The 19,835-nt window shown below is 37.3% G+C and overlaps 1 protein-coding gene across 5 annotated transcripts in view; it reads left to right on the forward strand.

Annotated features, from left to right (window-relative positions):
* Window positions 1-19,835, forward strand: part of mul1a (mitochondrial E3 ubiquitin protein ligase 1a) — a 44,854-nt gene that overhangs the window by 15,363 nt on the left and 9,656 nt on the right. The window contains exons 1-5 of one of the 5 annotated variants that reach the window (XM_017496345.3): window positions 16,171-16,311; window positions 16,679-16,769; window positions 18,093-18,255; window positions 18,419-18,506; window positions 19,006-19,126. In XM_017496345.3, the coding sequence (XP_017351834.1) occupies window positions 18,139-18,255; window positions 18,419-18,506; window positions 19,006-19,126 (326 nt within the window). In that variant the 5' untranslated portion in view covers window positions 16,171-16,311; window positions 16,679-16,769; window positions 18,093-18,138. Of the gene's footprint in view, window positions 1-14,185; window positions 14,388-16,136; window positions 16,312-16,678; window positions 16,770-18,092; window positions 18,256-18,418; window positions 18,507-19,005; window positions 19,127-19,835 lie in introns of those variants that run through there. The other 4 variants (XM_017496346.3, XM_017496347.3, XM_017496344.3 and 1 more) reach the window with 4 other exon arrangements.

Genomic DNA, 19,835 nt, shown 5'->3' on the forward strand with positions numbered 1-19,835 from the left:
ACAATGTGGAAAAATTAGGAAGTTGTTAGTTTTAACATTTTTAAACATGATTGGGTGATACCTTAAAAGTGAGAGTGAGCGTGGTACCCACACTGAGGGCGCAAGGAGGGCTCTCGTGCCCTTTTGAAAATAACTGTATTTTACCTCAGACATGTTCGGGTATGTGCAATATTCGGATGGGCCCAAACATATCGTTCTTACAGAAGACGTAAAACATTTTGATCCTAAAAATTATAGGTTCGATTCCCAATGCAGCCCTGTGTTTGCGGAGTTTGCATGTTCTACCTGTGCTGCAGGGGATTCCTCCGGGTACTCTGGTTTCCCAGTCCAAAGACATGCATGGTAGGCATGTATGGTCAAAGTGTCCATAGTGTATGAATGGGTGTGTGAATGTTTGTCATGGTTCTGGGCTGGAGTCAGTTCTCGAACTGCTCTGTGTATATTGTGTATATATCTGAATAATCTCATATAGGATGTGATTGGGTGAGTTCATTTACCTATCAGATGGGAAGCACTTTAGTTTAATGGTGTTCATTAGGGATGCACCGATCAGGATTTTTACAGCCGATACCGATCCAGATACCAATCTTTTTTCGTTTAAAGTTTAATCATGAAGTCTATCATAAACAGTTAAATGTAAGCTCTCTCTAAGCTCATGGTCACTGTTAATTGAGTTAAAATAGTAGCAATGAGATACTGTTGGTTAATTGATAAATAAATAAGCATAAAATGTTTATTTTTAAATATCTTAAAAACAACAGAGTCCTAATTAAAAGTAGACTAACACAAAAATGATCTATATTAGGAAAAAGGCTAATAGCTTTCTAAGGAAATAACTTACTAAGCTTAATGTCAAATTGATATTAAATGCAACCCATAGTAATTAAACATTATTTCATTTCTCATTTTATTTATATTTTATGAAGTTTTTATAATATCTTTTTTATATTAAATGATTTATTTATAACTAAGCACATTTTCTGTCTTTACATTTTATTATTTTTATTTTTGTTTGTTTATCAGTTTTAGATTGGTTCTCCCAGTACAGTGTTGCCGTGTCTGCTGATAATATTGTGTTTTGGGGGTATTAAATCAAAACATGGAAACTGGAGTTGATTTTTCTAGTGATATCTGGCAACCCTGAGTTTAAATGAAGTGAATTAGAGTTAGTGAATGGAGAGCTGCAGCATACTGTATGTGTACAGACTGAACAGTTGCTACTCTTGCTTATGATTGGTGAGGAATTTTTTAATAAAGAAGTTTGAATTAAACCCACCTTGTAGCGTTAGCATTATTATTAATTTACTCCGCCTGAAGCCGCTGTGTCTACACGAGCAGGTCGCAGTTTCCGGTCATTTTGCAGGATCAATAAAAGATGGTGGTTTGTGAGATCAGGAAGTTGCAGCAGATGATGTACAGAGTTACTTGTCATCATAATGGCTTCTTTGCAGTATTTCAACACTTCTTTGGTTGACTGAGATGATGAAAAGCAGTGTGAAAGTAACTGTTGCTTGGTGTAGATGAATTTTGGAGTTGTAGTTTTTATCCAGATTGTATTACAACTCAAAATAGGTCACTTGCACCAGTGCAAATAAATATTTATGTACAGTAGCACCAAATACTTTTCAGTCACAAATGCAAGTGAAATGGTCGCACTGTAGAGCCCTGAGTTTATGTGCAAAGTTTTATTCCCGTTCGCCGTGATGACGTTTCATGTCCCAGACAACCTCTGTAGTGCCATTTAGCATCATGTTAATGTCATGATTTCCCCTCATGGCACTGGAGCTTGAAGTGATGCTGGCAGCTCAAGGGCTAAAATGCTAACTCCATTTCGGGGTTTTGACACTACAAAATGATGTCATCCCTGCGCCGCTCTGTGGTGATTGGCTGTAAGTGTAGGAAGCACTTGATTTGATCTGCAACAGAGTTTTCTATTAGCGGAGGACGAACTTTAAACGTCAATATCACAGTCTATCATGTTCATTTAATCGTGGGCAGTCAAAATCGTAATTGATCGATATTCAATTAATTGTGCAGCCCTACTTTCCAGATGTGCAAGCTGCCCATTCCAAAGGCACTAATGCACCCCCACACCATCAAAGATGCAGGCTTTTGTACTGAACGCTGATAAAAAGCCAGATGGTTCCTCTATTCTTTAGTCCTCTTTAGAGGTAACGGAATCCATGGTTTCCAAAAAGAATTTAAAATTTTGATTCGTCTGGCCAAAGAACAGTTTTCCACTTTGCCTCAGTCCATTTTAAATGAGCTTTGGCCCAGAGAAATGGCAGCATTTCTGGATCATGTTCTTTGCATGATAGAGCTTGAACCAGCATTTGTGGATCGCACGGTGAACTCTGTTCACAGACACTGAGTTCTGGAGGTGTTTCTGAGCTCATGCAGAGATTTCCATTACAGAATCATGCCTGTTTTTAATGCAGTGCCACCTGAGGGCCCGAAGATCACAAGCATGCAATATTGATTTTCACCCTTGTCCCTTGCGCACAGAGATTTCTCTAGATTATCTGAATCTTTTGATTGATATTATGTACTGTATATGATGAGATATTCATAGTCTTTGCAATTTTACATTGAGCAACATTATTCTGAAATTGTTCCACAAATTGTAGATGCAGTTTTTCGCAGATTGGTGAACCTCTGGGCATCTTTACTTCTGAAAAACTCTGCTTCTCTAAGATACTCTTTTTATACCCAATCATATTACTGACCTATTGCCAATTAAGCTCCAGCTGTTTCTTTTTAATAACACTTACATTTCCAGCCTTTTGTTGACCCTGTCCCAACTTTTTTGAGATGTGTTGTGGCCATCAAATTCAAAATTACCTTATTTTTTTCTTAAAATGGTACATTTATCAGTTTAAACATTTGATATGTTTTCTATGTTTGACTGTGAATAAAATATGCATTTATAAAATTTGCTAATCATTGCATTCTGTTTTTATTTACATTTTACACAGCATCCCAACATTTTTGGAATTGGGGCGGTGTGTGTGTGTATTTTTATATATATATATATATATATATATATATATATATATATATATATATATATATATATATATATATATACACACACACACTCAAACTGTAAACTTTATATATACAAAACTTCAACTTCTCTATCTTGTTCTCTACAACATTAAAGATGTGGTCAACTAGAAAAGGAAAAGGAAGATCTTGTTGCATAGCAGGCTACATACAGAAGTCTCAACATTACACTGCAGCAGAACATAAATAAAGTGCTACAAAGAGCCTTCTCAAAAACAAGTATTGTTTCAAATAGTTTACAGTGCATTCAGAAACTATTCAGACCCCTTAATTTTCTCACATTTTGTTATTTTGCAGTCTTATACTAAAATGCTTTTTTCCATGTAAATCCACACACTCTCTCACACACACACCGTTGAGTAAATAAGTATTGAATGCGTCAACATTTTTTTCAGTAAATGTATTTCCAATGAGGCTATTCACCTGAAATTGTCACCAGACATTAGTATTAACTCAAGAAATCCAGAAATATAAAGAATTCACAATATTAAAGTCCATAAATAAAGTTATGTGTAATAAAGTGGAATGTCACAGGAAAAAAGTATTGAACACATTAAGAAAAAGCAGTTCTCCAAGGCAAGGTCAGGCAAGGAAGTAGTTAAGTAATTATACCTCCTATCTGTGCAAATTAATATCAGCTGGGTTAGTAAATTGATGGTCTATAAAAAGGCTTTTCATTACCAACATCTAATGATGAGTAAAAGCAAAGAGCTCTCCCAAGACCTTCGCAACCTTATTGTTGCGAAACATATTGATGGAATTGGATACAGATGTAAGAGAGAAATAGTTTGTATATAATGTAACCTTATTTTTGACAGGTATAGGTCAAAGGTCAAAAAGATACATATTCTTACTCTCTATATCTAGGTCAAAGGTCATGATCATAAAATATATTTATAGTTATGTTAAATCGGGATCACATACATTCCTGACACAAACCTTACCATACATGGTATGGCCATATGTATTCCAGACACCCACACACGTTGCACACATGTTCTTTCTTTTCACATAGAATATGAAACACTCTGAGGTAGGTCATAAAAATATATATAGTTATGTTAAATCTGGATCACATACATTCCTGACACAAACGTTACCACACCTGGTACGGCCATATGTATTCCAGACACCCACACACGTTGCACACTTGTTCTTTCTAACACTCTGAGGTAGGTCATAAAAATATATATAGTTATGTTAAATCGGGTTCCCATCTATTCCTGACACAAACGTTACTAGTTATGTTAAATCGGGTTCCCATCCATTCCTGACACAAATGTTACTATACATGGAATGGCCATGTGTATCACACACACACACACATCCAAACAAAAATATGACACACACAAACACACGTTATTTTCACATTATTTAAAAGGAATTTAAGTGTTATGTACTAAATTACCATAATTATGAACACAAGTTGTTAAGTTGACAATCATTTTTAAAATTACGTTTCTCCATTTAGATTGTCTGCAGTAGAATGCAGTCTTTTAAACCAGGAAAAATGACTGCCTTTAAGTTGCATAACAGTAGTAAATAAAATCCAGTGTGATATACATTGGAAATCTCATACGTAACATCTCTGCAGGATTTATAGATGTTAAAGCACTGAATGAAATGAGCAATATAGACAAAAAATAAACACTCTGTGTCTACTACTTTTATCTCTCTCATAGAACTATCCACAGTCCAAAGGCTGTGGAGCTAGAAGGCTACGTGTGAAAATGACAAAAGATTTTAAAAAATAAAATAAAAAATGTATCAATACATGAAATTAGATTACACAATGTAATTGAGGTTTACATGAATAAGCAGAAATGTAATCATGCTTATCTTTCCTATAGCACAAATGAAAAGCCCTCTCTAGATGAGCAGATTTGTCAAATGAAACTTTTTCCTTCTTATCCACTGCTATGGTAAACTAAAGAGTAGATACAACAGAGTGTTAGGGGACCTGTAGACTGAACAAATACTAAGGACATTACAATGTGAGTATCATTTCACTTACAATTAAATTCTACTAAAGCAATGAATTTGGGGCATGTTCTCAATTGTGATATGACCAATAGTGGACTCGTGTATAGGCTACACCTGCTAATACATTTGATGGACAATTTTGCACTACTACACGTAGCTAATGCTAGTCATATTTTGCAGTGTAATTTGAATATCTACTCTTTAGTTTGCCATAGCAGTGGATAAGAAGGAAAAAGTTTCATTTGACAAATCTGCTCATCTAGAGAGGGCTTTTCATTTGTGCTATAGGAAAGATAAGCATGATTACATTTCTGCTTATTCATGTAAACCTCAACTACATTGTGTAATCTAATTTCATGTATTGATACATTTTTTATTTTATTCTTTAAATCTTTTGTCATTCGCACACGTAGCCTTCTAGCTCCACAGCCTTTGGACTGTGGATAGTTCTATGAGAGAGATAAAAGTAGTAGACACAGAGTGTTTATTTTTTGTCTATATTGCTCATTTCATTCAGTGCTTTAACGTCTATAAATCCTGCAGAGATGTTACGTATGAGATTTGTAATGTAAATCACACTGGATTTTACTTGCTATTGTTATACAACTTAAAGGCAGTCATTTTTCCTGGTTTAAAAGACTGCATTCTACTGCAGACAATCTAAATGGAGAAACGTAATTTTAAAAATGATTGTCAACTTAACAACTTCATAATTATGGTAATTTAGTACATAACACTTAAATTCCTTTTAAATAATGTGAAAATAAAGTGTGTTTGTGTGTGTCATATTTTTGTTTGGATGTGTGTGTGTGTAATACACATGGCCATTCCATGTATAGTAACATTTGTGTCAGGAATGGATGTGATCCAGATTTAACATAACTATATATATTTTTATGACCTACCTCAGAGTGTTAGAAAGAACGTGTGCAACATGTGTGGGTGTCTGGAATACATATGGCCGTACCAGGTATGGTAACGTTTGTGTCAGGAATGTATGTGATCCAGATTTAACATAACATAATCTCATGGCAAAGAACTCTGATAATCTGAAAAAAAGAATTGTTGCTCTACATAAAGATGGCCTAGGCTATAATAAGATTGCCAAGACCCTGACACTGAGCTGCAGCACGGTGACCAAGACCATACAGCGGTTTAACAGGGCAGGTTCCACTCAGAACAGGCCTCGCCATGGTCGACCAAAGAAGTTGGGAGCATGTGTTCAGCATCATATCCAGAGGCTGTCTTTGGTAAATAGACGTATGAGTGCTGCCAGCAATGCTGTAGAGGTTGAAGGGGTGGGGGGTCAGCCTGTCAGTGCTCAGACCATACGCCGCACACTGCATCAAATTGCTCTGCATGGCTGTAGTCCCAGAAGGAAGTCTCTTCTAAAGATGATGCAAAAGAAAGCCTGCAAACAGTTTGCCGAAGACAAACAGACTAAGGACATGGATTACTGGAACCATGTCCTGTGGTCTGATGAGTCCAAGATAAACGTATTTGGTTCAGATGGTGTCAAGCGTGTGTGGCGGCAACCAGGTGAGGAGTACAAAGACAAGTGTGTCTTGCCTACTGTCAAGCATGGTGGTGGGAGTGTCATGGTCTGGGGCTGCATGAGTGCTGCCGGCACTGGGGAGCTACAGTTCATTGAGGGAACCATGAATGCCAACATGTACTGTGACCTACTGAAGCAGAGCATGATCCCCTCCCTTCGGAGACTGGGCCGCAGGGCAGTATTCCAGCATGATAACGACCCCAAACACACCTCCAAGACGACCACTGCCTTGCTAAAGAAGATGAGGGAGAAGGTGATGGACTAAACCCTATTGAGCATCTGTGGGGCATCTTCAAACAGAAGATAGAGGAACACAAGGTCTCTAACATCCACCAGCTCCATGATGTCGTCATGGAGGAGTGGAAGAGGACTCCAGTGGCAACCTGTGAAGCTCTGGTGAACTCCATGCCCAAGAGGGTTAAGGCAGTGCTGGAAAATAATGGTGGCCACACAAAATATTGACACTTTGTGCCCAATTTGGACATTTTCACTTAGGGGTGTACTCACTTTTGTTGTCCGTGGTTTAGACATTAATGGCTGTATGTTGAGTTATTTTGAGGAGACAGCAAATTTACACTGTTACACAAGCTGTACACTCACTACTTTACATTGTAGCAAAGTGTCATTTCTTCAGTGTTGTCACATGAAAAGATATCTGTAGCTTATTTAGTAGCTCAGTACTCTTCGGCCATGTTTGCAGTTGGTGGTGCATTTTGGGAAATGGGGTCGCTGGTTTGCTGTGATATGACAAAAAGAGACACATTACTAATATGAATTATCATTTTTATTTTCAAGTCTGCTTCAGGTAACTGGCTCAAACCCAAGGAACCTGAAAAGAGCGAGAGAGAGAGAGAAGAGGGAGAAGCTAGTGGAGTATTAAATATATCAAAACATATAAGACATTATAAAAAAAGAAAGGAAACAGGAAAATACAATTACAATTGTTGAAATAGTTTTAATTATGCTAATTATTTATTTTGTACATACTTTTTATAGAAAACATCAGGGATGCAGGTTTTTTGCTCTTTGAATTTTTGTTTGTGCTCCTGAAGATTATTTAAAGTATACTTTGAATTATTTCTATCATTATTTCGCAATACCCAATGACAGGAAAAACAGAAGAAATCACGTGATCAGTTAATCAAACAGAGTGTCAATCAGATCAAGCAGTTATTCTTTAGCATTTTTTTTTTTTTAATAAAATGAACTAGTCTACATGCTACCCAGCCAACATCAACAGTTAAGTCTGGTCAGCTAAGTCTCAGTTCTGCCTGACCAATGCATGTATTAGCATGTATTCTAATTTTCAGACATTATGGACTCATGGGGAAAATTACTTAGATTTTGGACGTGGCCTGTAGCGCCACCTATGGGCTCACATGGGCCATTTGTGGTGTGGCAGTTATTTGTGGCCTGTAGTATCAATTTTTACCATTCAGATCTTGAGTTATTGGGAACTTTAGGGAGATAAGGAGAATAATAATAAGTGGTTGAAGAATAAGAAGAAGAAGAAAAAGAAGAAGAAATAACAATAGCAAAAGATTTCCTCCTGATGGAGGCATCCTAATAATAATAATAATAATAATCATAATAATCATAATAATAATAATAATAATAATAGGTTTGCTCCTGACAGGAATCCTAATAATTATTATATTTTTCTTGTGCAAGTTTTTATTATCTGGGGAAAGTGCCACATACACAACAAGAAATGGTCAGGGACCAAGCCAAATTTAATTAATTTCCTCCAGTAGACCAAGTACTACAGCACCTGTTTGGACAACGTTGTTATGAGTATTGTAATTAATTGAGCCTTGCATGTTTGGATATACAAAGCTGCACACAAGATGCAATGATTTATGCAATAATTTTTATTATAGCTTTATTAAGAATGTTGTTATTAACCAAGCTCCAATAACATAACGGCATATCCCTGAAGTGCAGTGAGGTAATCCAGCTGAACACAATCATCATTAATTGACGTCGTTTTTAAGTGACACTTGTCGTGGAAATTAGACAACACTCGCAGACTTGTCCTCTGAAGGTAAAAAGGTTTATTACAGATAGATGGTTAATACAGGATAGAATAAAGAAGGATAGAATAATGAGAGCGCTCTGAAGCCCTTGTACTAAACCACTACTATATATATGAAACCCAGAGCATCACATAATTCTTTGTACCGATAAGAAGCAGTTTGAGGCAGTTCAAACAGGCTTTGTTTTAGGATCTTGGAAGATGTTTAGATGAACCTTGAACAGAACATGTTTGTGTCTCTGTAAGCAGATAAACATTCTGTACTGATCTCAGTGACATGACATGGCCTTCTTAGACGTTATCCTCTGATGAGAATGAAATAGAACAAGAACAAAACTATTACAAAGTAAAAATGAGTAATTTCCCTCACATTTCCCCCATTTTATCATTACAAAATATGATAACTTACTAGACTTACTATTATTATATAACTTACTATTAGAGAAATTACTATGCTGTGAGTACATCAGAACTTCAGAATCCTTTCAAGGTTCAACTGAATTCATCATAAAAAAGAAATAATAAAGGCACTAAGGGTTTTTTGCGGATATAAAGTAGTCTGTAGTCAAGAAAGCTCATTTAGGGTGAAATGAGAATTGTCATGGTCAAAGGAATATTTACAATAGGAGTGAAATGGATGTCAATGGGTCATCATCGTCAGTGTCGCTGGGAGAATCCGATACCCTGTCAGGTTTAGGATACAAGTCAGGTTGGTCATCATAGGGATAGTAATCAGTCTTTGCCAACATCAGCATTTGGCCATTAGTGATTTCAGTGAGCGTGAGAGACTGCTCCGAACGAGAGAAACAATACAAGGCAAAATGAGCAAGATAAGAAGAATTATTACACCTATTGGTAGACAGACGGTTAATATCCACGAGCCCCATCCCCTGAGTACTGAGTTCAGCCAATCAAACGCCGTCTTGCTAGTCTGCAGAGGGTTGCGTATTGCAGACCGCATGCGTTCAATGATAGAATACTGTGTGACGAGGGGATGTGTGACGTTGTGTGGGTGTGTATATGCAGATCGTTGCTCGTTGGAGGTCTCCCAAACAGTATCACAAAGGGGCTAAGCCCATCCTAAGCCTGCTTCAGAACAGTATTTGCTCAATCTGTTTTCTTACTGTCCCATTTTCTCTCTACCACCCCACCACTAGCTGGATGATATGCACAGTGCTGTTTAAGTCAATACCCAAATATTCACCCACTTACTTAAGGGCATGGTTCACAAAAGGTGTGCCATTATCACTGGAGATTTTTTGTGGGAGTTCCCCATCTAGGAATTACTTCTCCAAGCAACACCTTTGCTACAGCATCTGAGTCCTCTTTGGACATAGGGACATGGCCTTCTCTACCTTCAAACCTCAACCCTCATCATGAGTTCCGAAAACAGCATAAACAATTTTTGTTGTTGTTTTTTTAGAGTAATTAGAGAAACCAATGCTTTACCGCAGCTATCATACCCCCTTTTGCCGCATGGTCCCTGCTATGCATCAACTTTGAAGACAAGGACAGCCCTGGGGGCATCGCCAAACTCCATCAACAACCGTGTAGCCTGCTTTGCGCCACACAGCCTTTTCTTCGTCCATAGCTTGTGCTTGGAGGTCTGAAAGCTGTAAAGAAGGAGTGATTATTTTCTTTTGAGTTTTGGGACCATAGCTGCAGCTGCTTGTTTTGCTGCACTGTCTGCTCAAGCGTTTCCTAGGAAAACATGGTCTAATTTGTTAGTGTGTGCATCACATTTGCATAGTGCAGTGTGTCAGTTTCACACTGTGCCCTGGAGAAAGTGGTAGAGGTGCTAAGCTATCCTTTAGCATTTGGTTGTATATCGTTAGTGACTCACAATATCCTTAACACAAGCAAGTGAAAGTGTAAATATGTCCGTCAAATATGAATGCAAACCAAAACTGACTGTCTTTATCAAGAGATATACTGAAAAAACGCATTAGCTAAATCTATGACTGAAAACCATTCGCTATTTGCTGGAACCTGGCTTAATATAGTGTAAGAATTTGGCACGTCTGGAGCTCTCTGTTTGACTGCTGCATTAAACGCTTGCAAATCTTGTACAAATCTCCATTCATCAGGTTGTAGGGTTTTTTTTGCTTCTCTCACTGGAAATATTGGAGTGCGCACTGGCTAATCTGGACAGGGGCCAATGACCCCTGCCTTCAATAATGAATTGACATCTGGTCCAATGCCCTCAATAGCTTCTGATTAAAGAGAGTATTGAGATTGTCTGTGCCTAAAGTCAGATTTGGGCGTGATCACGACTGGTGGTGCACTCCTAATCAGGCCTACATCATGTTTCCCTTGAGTCCACAGCCCGAGAGGTACCTTCTTCAATTGTGGGTGTGTCTCTAGGGGTGTGGGGCTTGTCCCAAGGCTCAGAAACATTCTCTTTGCATGACAAATAACATTCCGGTTAACCTTGCACATTTCCTGAAATATTTTTTTATTAACTCCAAGTGTCGGGCTGTACCACATGTTGGGTTTCTGTTCCCAATCTGTAATTTTCCTACTCTCACATAATCTGACCCATGGTCCCACGTCTTTCTACTGTTTGTTCTTTATTTTGGCTAATGAGACAAGGGGCGCAGATTCTGGGACTAAAAATGCACGCAACTGAGTGTCACTCAATTTGACTGAACATGCACAAAATTTGTCACTCCAATATAGGTACAGCTCTTCACTTTCTGGTACATTCATAAACCATTCTTTCTCAAAATTAAAGTCTTTTCCTTCATGCACTTGCGCTGTGCAATGGAGGACAGAGGACAACATAAAATCAACATAGTTGTCCTTCATCTTATAATGTGCCAATGTTGACAAGCACTAGGCTTGTTATGCATGGACCATTGATAAACAGTGAGCTCTGTTTCTTTAACAAATGGAGTTCCCAAAGATGAGTCATCGGTTATTGTTACTCCCTGAGGTGGAGACATCAAATTTAAATGTAAAACACACAATAAGTCCCTGCCCAGTAGATTGACTGGACATGAAGACGAAATTAGGTCCAATACTGAATGCCCTGTTACACCCATGGAGTGCAGTAACCGTGAAGTCGTTTTTGGGGATTCTTTTAATTCACAGTGTTTTATTACTGAATACATTGCTCCTGAATCTACCAAAAATGTGACACTTTGCCCATTAACTACAAGAGATATACATAGTAACTGTGTAAAAGGAGAGGCATTATACTTTAAAAGGTTAAGGGTCCTGACTGGTTCAGACATTTGTGAATTGTCAGTCTGACTAATGTTGGATGTGGGTGTGTGCATATATTACTGTTCTTTGTGAGCTAACTGATAGTTTGGGAGTCTGATGTCACCTCTTTTGTTCCCAGGTGCCTCACCCTTCCCTTAACTCCGCCTGTCAGTTCGCTTCTGCTCTGGACAGTCTCCTGCAAAATGTCCAACTTTTCCGCAGTTGTAACAGTTTAATCCTGGTCCATAGCCCTGACGGCCGGGTCTTCCTTGTCTGCATGCTTTTGGTCTTCCTCTCCTCTCCATCTTTCTTTCCTTTGCCTCTCGTAGGAGCTTCTCCATGTGGATTGCATACCTTTCCACTTGTGTGAGGTTTCCGGTGTCCCAGGTGATACATTGTTGATTGATTATAGCAGCAATTTCTGGTTTAATGCCGTTCATAAAGCTGTTTCTGAGATGTGTCTCCCATGCAGTGACTGCCACCTAGCCCATCTGCCAGAGCGTCAGGTTTCTCCAAGCCTGAGTTTGCGTTATGGATCTCAGTGAGCCGGGACAGGTACTGTGATACAGTCTCTGAGTCTTGTTGTTTACACATCGCTATTTTTGTCATGTCCAGTCGCACAGGAAAGGTGTTCATCAGCCTCTGCTGGAGCGCCATGATTTGTGCTCTGTACCTTGCTTTGACTCCATCATCCCACTGTGGGTTGATCAGGCAGGCATCGTTCTCTGGGAATTCACGTGAAACCTTGACCCAGTCCGTGCCAAGTTTCGCCATGAGCAGTCGTCGTAGTTCATGAGTGGTGGGTCTGAATTCTCTGCAGAATATCTGAAGTTCATCCCCAAACTTTCGTCCTCCTACTTCACGGAGCGCCAGCAGATGTGTCATGCTGCTCCTGATGTCTTCCAATGTCCAGGGTCTGTGAACTAGCATAGGGCCTCCTTCTCTGGCCATTTGTAGCATTGGGGCATTTACCACGGCATGCACTGTCCCTTCTCTGTCCGATTTTGTTGGTCTGAAGCCCTCAGGCAGCAACGTTGTTGGTCCCTTCACTTGGGATCTCGTGTGTAACGCCACCGGTGAAGCTAGGACGGCTGGAGCATAGTTCGGTGGGGGTTGGTGGCTCAGTTCTGAAAGGTTCGGATGGAGTGGCGTAGGCTGGGCCACTTCATCATGATTTGGTGCCACTGAAACTGCAGGTTCCTCTCTTCTTACTGGCTGTGGGCATCGCGGTGGGGCAGAGTCTAGGTCGGGATCGGCTTTCTGCAATTTAGCACACTGAGAAACAGATGAGGGTGCTGCCTGACATTTTTTCTCTCTTTTATGTGCCTCGCTCTGCCATTCAGCAAATGCCTTCCAGTCAGCCAAAAACTGCACTTCGCTCTTTGTTTTAGGGGTCTCTCTCTCTCCTTTGTCTCCAAATTAAGTTTCAGTTGTTCTAACTGTCTGAGGCTAAAACTACCTTTTTTTCTGGGAAAGCACATTCTTTAATACATACATCATATTGATTCAAACATCCTTCCCCATAATTCACATGCATAAACATGATATTAGGATCAACATATGAGCACCCTCTCACAGGATGTGCTTTGCTATATGTTTTCCCCATATTTTATTTTATTTTATTTTTATTTTTACAGCTTCTGTGTGTCAAATCTTTAGACATTCAATTAATCATGTAACTTATAGGGTCAATAGAACAAACCTTAAGAATGTAAAAGAGATTACCTCTGAGGGCGAGTCCACATACATTTGGTAGGACTTACAGTTTTCTCTTCCCTTCTTTTTAAAAAAAAATAAAAAATTATTATTATTATTTTTATCTCTGTAAAATTTACTTGTGCGTTAAATTTGCCAAATATATCACGTACCGCTGATATAATGGAATGAGTCAATGGAGCATGCCACTTGATAATAATCCGCCGTAAAAATACTGCACCTCTTGCGCTTCTTAATAAGTACTCTCTTTACTTATTTATTCCTCAAAACGGACTCTTTCCGTTTATCTTTACCATTATTATCTTACTCTCTATATATATATACACCTGTCGGTATATATCTTAGTTTTGAAACTGTGATCTAAGAAACACCAATGTCTCAGCCATCCCAGAGGCGAAGTTCCCCGAACTTCTTATAAGAAATCACCTCCATGTAATACTTCTCTCAATGTAATACACACATTTCTTATATCATTGACTCCCATCCATACAGACAGCAATACACAATGACTTCATAAAATTCTAATTCTAAATCAATGACTCCCTTCCACAGAGACAGCAATATACAATGACTTAAAAATTCTAATTCTAATTTTAAATTCTTAATGATTCCTACCAGTCAGTGGTAGGCTGCATCGGTCTTTCGCTCTGCACAACAAATAGCAAACCGCCTTCGCGTCAACACAAATTTCAGGGTGAAACTTTTCCATGAGCATCCTCCGGTTTGCTTGTTGTCCAGAAAAGCTGAAAAGACTCGCGCAGCACAGCCAGGAGACACCAAATTTTCGTGGAAATTAGACAACACTCGCAGGCTCGTCCTCTGAAGGTAAAAAGGTTTATTACAGAAAGATGGTTAATACAGGATAGAATAAAGAAGGATAGAATAAAGAGAGTGCTCTGAAGCCCTTGTACTAAACCACTACTATATATATGAAATGCTGAGCATCACATAATTCTGTGTACCGATAAGAAGCAGTTTGAGGCAGTTCAAAACAGGCTTTGTTTTAGGATCTTGGAAGATGTTTAGATGAACCTTGAACAGAAGAACATGTTTGTGTCTCTGTAAGCAGATAAACATTCTGTACTGATCTCAGTGACATGACATGGCCTTCTTAGACGTTATCCTCTGATGAGAATGAAATAGAACAAGAACAAAACTATTACAAAGTAAAAATGAATAATTTCCCTCACACACTTGAGAGAGCGAGGATATTCCATTTGATTCCTCTCTCCTCGCATCTCATCCTTGCATCCTTCTCTTACATCCTAAAGGGGTGGACTAAGATGCAAGGAAAGGAAGTGAGGATGCACAAATAAGAAATGAGAACCACCCTATGCACGAAGCGAGCGACTTTAATTCCTTATAGCTTGTTCCTATAGCGAAGTGTACCAGTGGCAAAAGTTTCATACAACTCATTTTACAATTATTAAATTATTATTATTATTAGTAGTAATAGTAGTAGTAGTATTATTATTAATAATAATAATAATAATAATAATAATATGTTTTTATATATTATTAATATATTATTAATATTATAAATATTTCAAATGTTTAAAAAAGAGGTCTTGTTGAACAGTGTTGATATTAAAGATAGCAAATGCAATAATAATTTTTTAAAGATGTTTGATTCATTGTCATGCAACGACATATATTTCATAATAAATATTTTTGGAATAACCCTTTTGACGATATTAGTTGGAAATTGATTTGGACTTATAATAACAAATACTGTCAATAATAAAGTTTCTGAAATATACTTTAAAATTATACATGTAATTTATCCAACAAACCAGTTCTTAAAAAGATATAAAACTGATCTTTCTGAATCTTATGTATTTTGTACAATGGATACTGAAACTATTTTACATCTTTTTTTAATGTGTGTATGTTAAATTCTTTTGGATTGATATTAAATGTTTATTTAATATGTTAAGTTGAATTAAAATTAACATAGAGAAAATAGATGTTATTTATTATGACAAAAAAGATATAGACAAGAGTCACATTTTTATGTTAAATCTTATCATCTTAATTCGTAAGTTTTATATACACAAATGTAAGTGGTTTGAAAGCATACCCAATATCACCCTTTCATGGCTGACATAAAGATCTATTTTGAAATATTACAAGGACTTTCAGGCCGTAACACTATCAGAACGATGGACATATATAAGAACTAAATTCCTCCTTTTTATTTTGACTATACACATATACCTTTTTTTCTGTTATTTTTTCTCTTTTTTCCTTTCTTCTTTCTTCCTCTTTAATATGTGAATATCGTTTCCTTAATGTCTTTGTTAAGAATATTATGCTTATTGTTCATATATAGTATCATATATAATACTTGTTAAAATTTTACTAATGTTTTAAGTTGTTATAGAATTCGTTATGTGAAACATTTGTTTTTTGGGAAATAAATGTTAATAAATAAATAAATAAAGTAATAAATAAACAGAGAGAGAGAGAGAGAGAGAGAGAGAGAGAGAGAGAGAGAGAAAAGCTGCGCTGGCTGAAGGGGCCGGCTGCTCTCGTATCGCTATCGCGGTATTTTGATGTCACACGTCACAATGACGTATATCTGCGCTGTCTCTAAGTCGGACAAAAATTGTAACCGGCATGCACCGCTTTTAGTCAGCCGCCGATTGGTGTGCGCACTGCCGCAAGAAGTCGCCACAGTACAGTATAGTACGTGATCAAAACTAACGCTTAACTACCAGGGATTTCGTGATTTCTGACTGGCTTGAGGGTAAAGTCGTTACTGTTATTGAAGTTACGTTAATATCGACACAGTAGTTTGTGCCATGTGGAATAACCCCTAGATCTGTTTAATCGTGTGGCTGTGATGTGTCCATGTACTTTACTCTCAAATTGTTCTTGTGGTTAAAATCCCACAGTCACTCCAGCTAGCTGAATGCTAACATGTATGATTGCATAGCGGTCTGTTTGGAAATTGAATAGGACAGCCAGCTTTCCATACCGTGTGTACTGCACTTATATAGGGAATAGAGAGTCACATGGAATCCAGAATTTTTTTTGTTTTGTTTTCCTATAATATTGATTGTGCACAGACCAAAACTTTATTGTTTGACACGATCTGTTTTCTCTGCTAATAGTGATATGACCTACTCCAGTTCTCCTGATATCACGCTCCAGTCTTCAAACAACATCTGCATCACTGCTTGATTTGACATTTCTACACATTATGTAATGAATATAGTGATCACAAAGGTTATATTTTGGAATCAATTTATACAACAGTTGGTTCCTGTCTAATAATTTGATTGGACAGGTGGTATTCCAAGAGTGCTGATATTTAGTTTAACAGCATTGGTGCATCACTCCACTTTTTTGTGAACGCAACATAAAATTTCAATTCTAGCCATAATTCATTACATTGAAACCGTTGCTAAACGGGCTGTCAATACCATGGCAACACAAAAATGCTCTATCCAGCTGTGGCTTCTTTGGGAACTATTTTCATTGAGGGAGCAAAAACTAAACAACATTTGGCCAGATTGTGTCTGAAATGCCATTTGATTAATGTCTTGTTTATAGAATGGTTGTATTTAAGCAATATCACAGGAGCATGAGAGCTGTTATACTGAAAATCAGCACTCTTGGAATGTTGCTTGTCCAAATTAGTGGACCAGAACCAACTCTTGTATCATGTGTTTTAAAGTTATTTACCATTACAGAAAATGTGTAGAAATGACTTTCTAGTGTCTGCTTCGCATAAGACATTGGAAGTTATTTTATTTATGAATTTATTTATTTTTTACTTGAATTTATCCCTCAGAAGTATTTTCATTAACTACGCTAGCTTCCATCCTAAGGTAACAGTAAACTTGTTAGTTTAGTTTTTAGTTAACGTCAGGTCGCAATTGCAAACAGAGAGCTTACTACATTAAAACATGCTTGAAATAACTTGGTTAATTAGCCAGTTAGCAATAAATCTATTTTAGCCAGCTGAAACATGAGCATTGAAGACATGAGGACCCTGTCCCATGACTAGAAATGTGTTTGGACAGTCCATTGTGCAACAGGGAGCTCACAGCACACCTCAGTTCTTGCAAAGATGTCCTGTGTTTCTATGTCGTATGTTCTCCTGTCGTATGTTCTCAAAGATGTCCTCGTATGTTCCTATGTCCTCCTGTGTTCCATCACCGAAAGAATTTATGGACAAGTGTTTCAATGAGTCGAATAATGTTTAAGCTTTTCTATTTTGCAACATTGTTATATATGTAAATGTATCAAACATAAAATAAGGCCAAACTATTTTATTTAGATTTTTATTTGAGTAAATAAGTCACTTTAATTTTTTACTTAATCTGCACCTAGGATCAGACAGTCGCACCACCTGAAGATTGTACACATAGGGAGGCAAAAATGACTAAAATGAATTTTATTTTGATGCACTGAATGTACTAACATAAAGGGAATATTGTAATTTAATTAATTTAGAACAAGAAAAATAATCTTTCTTCATCACATTAATTTATTGTTTCTCTTTTGTTTACACAAATATAGTATAGCTCCCACCCTGTGAGGATTAACAAGTAAGAAAAAGAAGAAGATGGAGGAATTCTCTATTGGGACAATGGACACAGTGCTTTTGGGTTCCAGCATCGCTTTCTCAGGCCTCTTCTATTATTTATACAGAAAGAAATGCAAAACTGTGGACAAACTCAATGTGAGGACCGTCTTGTTTACTTCTGTTGCCTTTTGTTTTACAAGAACAGCCATTAACATAACAGCCTTATTTATTATAACATTGTAACAATCAGGTCTGTGTTTGTAAGCCTATCTGTATATGTAAAAACATATGCATGCAATACACGGATTTGTGGTTTCAGGATGCTCCTCGTATGGTGTTAAATGAGGAACTAGTGGGACTTCTGAATGCCACACCTGGGAAGTGTCTGCAGTATGTGGTTATTGAAGGTAAGCTGCTTTTAATTCTCAAACAGGAATCATACTGAGAATCTTATTGGCTGGATGAGTTTTAGATCAGTTTAGTCCTAATGTAATATAATGTAATGAAATTGTTTTAAATAATGTAGATTTTGATAATTAACTAAGTAATTCACTTCTGTGTGCTGATTCATAGGGCTATTCATGATCTTGCATTTTCAGCGTATCTTGCTGTTACTTCTCACTGTCTGTTACGTTCAAACACATAAAAAAAAAAATCCCAGAATTGCTATAGTGCTTAAACTACACAACTTCACTTGCAATGTGGTATTTTGTTGATATGTAACTGGTCCCAAAATCTAAATATAAGAATGTAATATTGCCAAAATAGAACCACTTGAGCAACATCTTATAGTTCTTGGTTCTGCTCATATTTAATTAAAAACAGTAAAGTACAGCTTTTTTTATGGAGGTCTCTGTTCATACAAATAGATACAACCGTTTACAAACTCATCCCCTGTCTTTGCAGGCACAGTGCAGCCCATAGAGGAGCCCCTGAGCAGTCAATTTAAGGAAGGAACTTTTGGTGTTATTCAGAAACTACTCCTCCAGGAGCATAAACTGGTGTGGAACAGTTTGGCACGAACCTGGTGAGACAGTGTTGCATTTTGCATGGTGCATTTCTCTCCTTATGTTTTATTCACAGACTATCTACATATCTCCTGTCTACCAGAGGTTTCTGTGTGTTTTTTTCTAAGCAGTGTATTTCTTCAGTTGCACCCTCTAGTAAATTATAATTCCCCACATTAATCTAGTGCAGTAACATTTCTTTTGTTATAACACACTCTTCAACTTGTCAGTCGTTAAAAGCACAGTTTCAAAATCACAAATGAAAAAAATGATCAGTACTGTGGGTGTGTGTGGGTGTGTGTGTGAAAAAGCATTTGATTTCTTCACTTTTTGTCACATAATTATTTCAAATTTTCAAACAAAGTGAAATATAGAACAAAGAGAACCTCAGTAAAAATACAGTTTTTAAATGAACATTTAATTTATTGATTGGAAATTGGAAAAAGGTTATCTAACACCTGCTGGCCCTATCTGGAAAAAGTAATAGCCCCCTTTTCTCACTCAAACAATTAACCACTTTTAATTGATAGTTAAATTCAATTAGACTAGACACACCCAAGCTTGATTACTGCCTGCCCGATGAATCTAAACCTATCCAGCAATGTGAAGTAGGCAGAAAGATCTCTACAAGCAGCACACTATGCTGTGATGAAAATAAATTTTGGAATATTTTGGAAAGAAAGTTATTGAAATATACCCATCTGGAAAGTTTTACAAAGCGGTTTCTAA

The sequence above is a fragment of the Ictalurus punctatus genome, chromosome 20 (genome assembly GCF_001660625.3).
Source record: "Ictalurus punctatus breed USDA103 chromosome 20, Coco_2.0, whole genome shotgun sequence".
Lineage (NCBI taxonomy): Eukaryota > Metazoa > Chordata > Actinopteri > Siluriformes > Ictaluridae > Ictalurus > Ictalurus punctatus.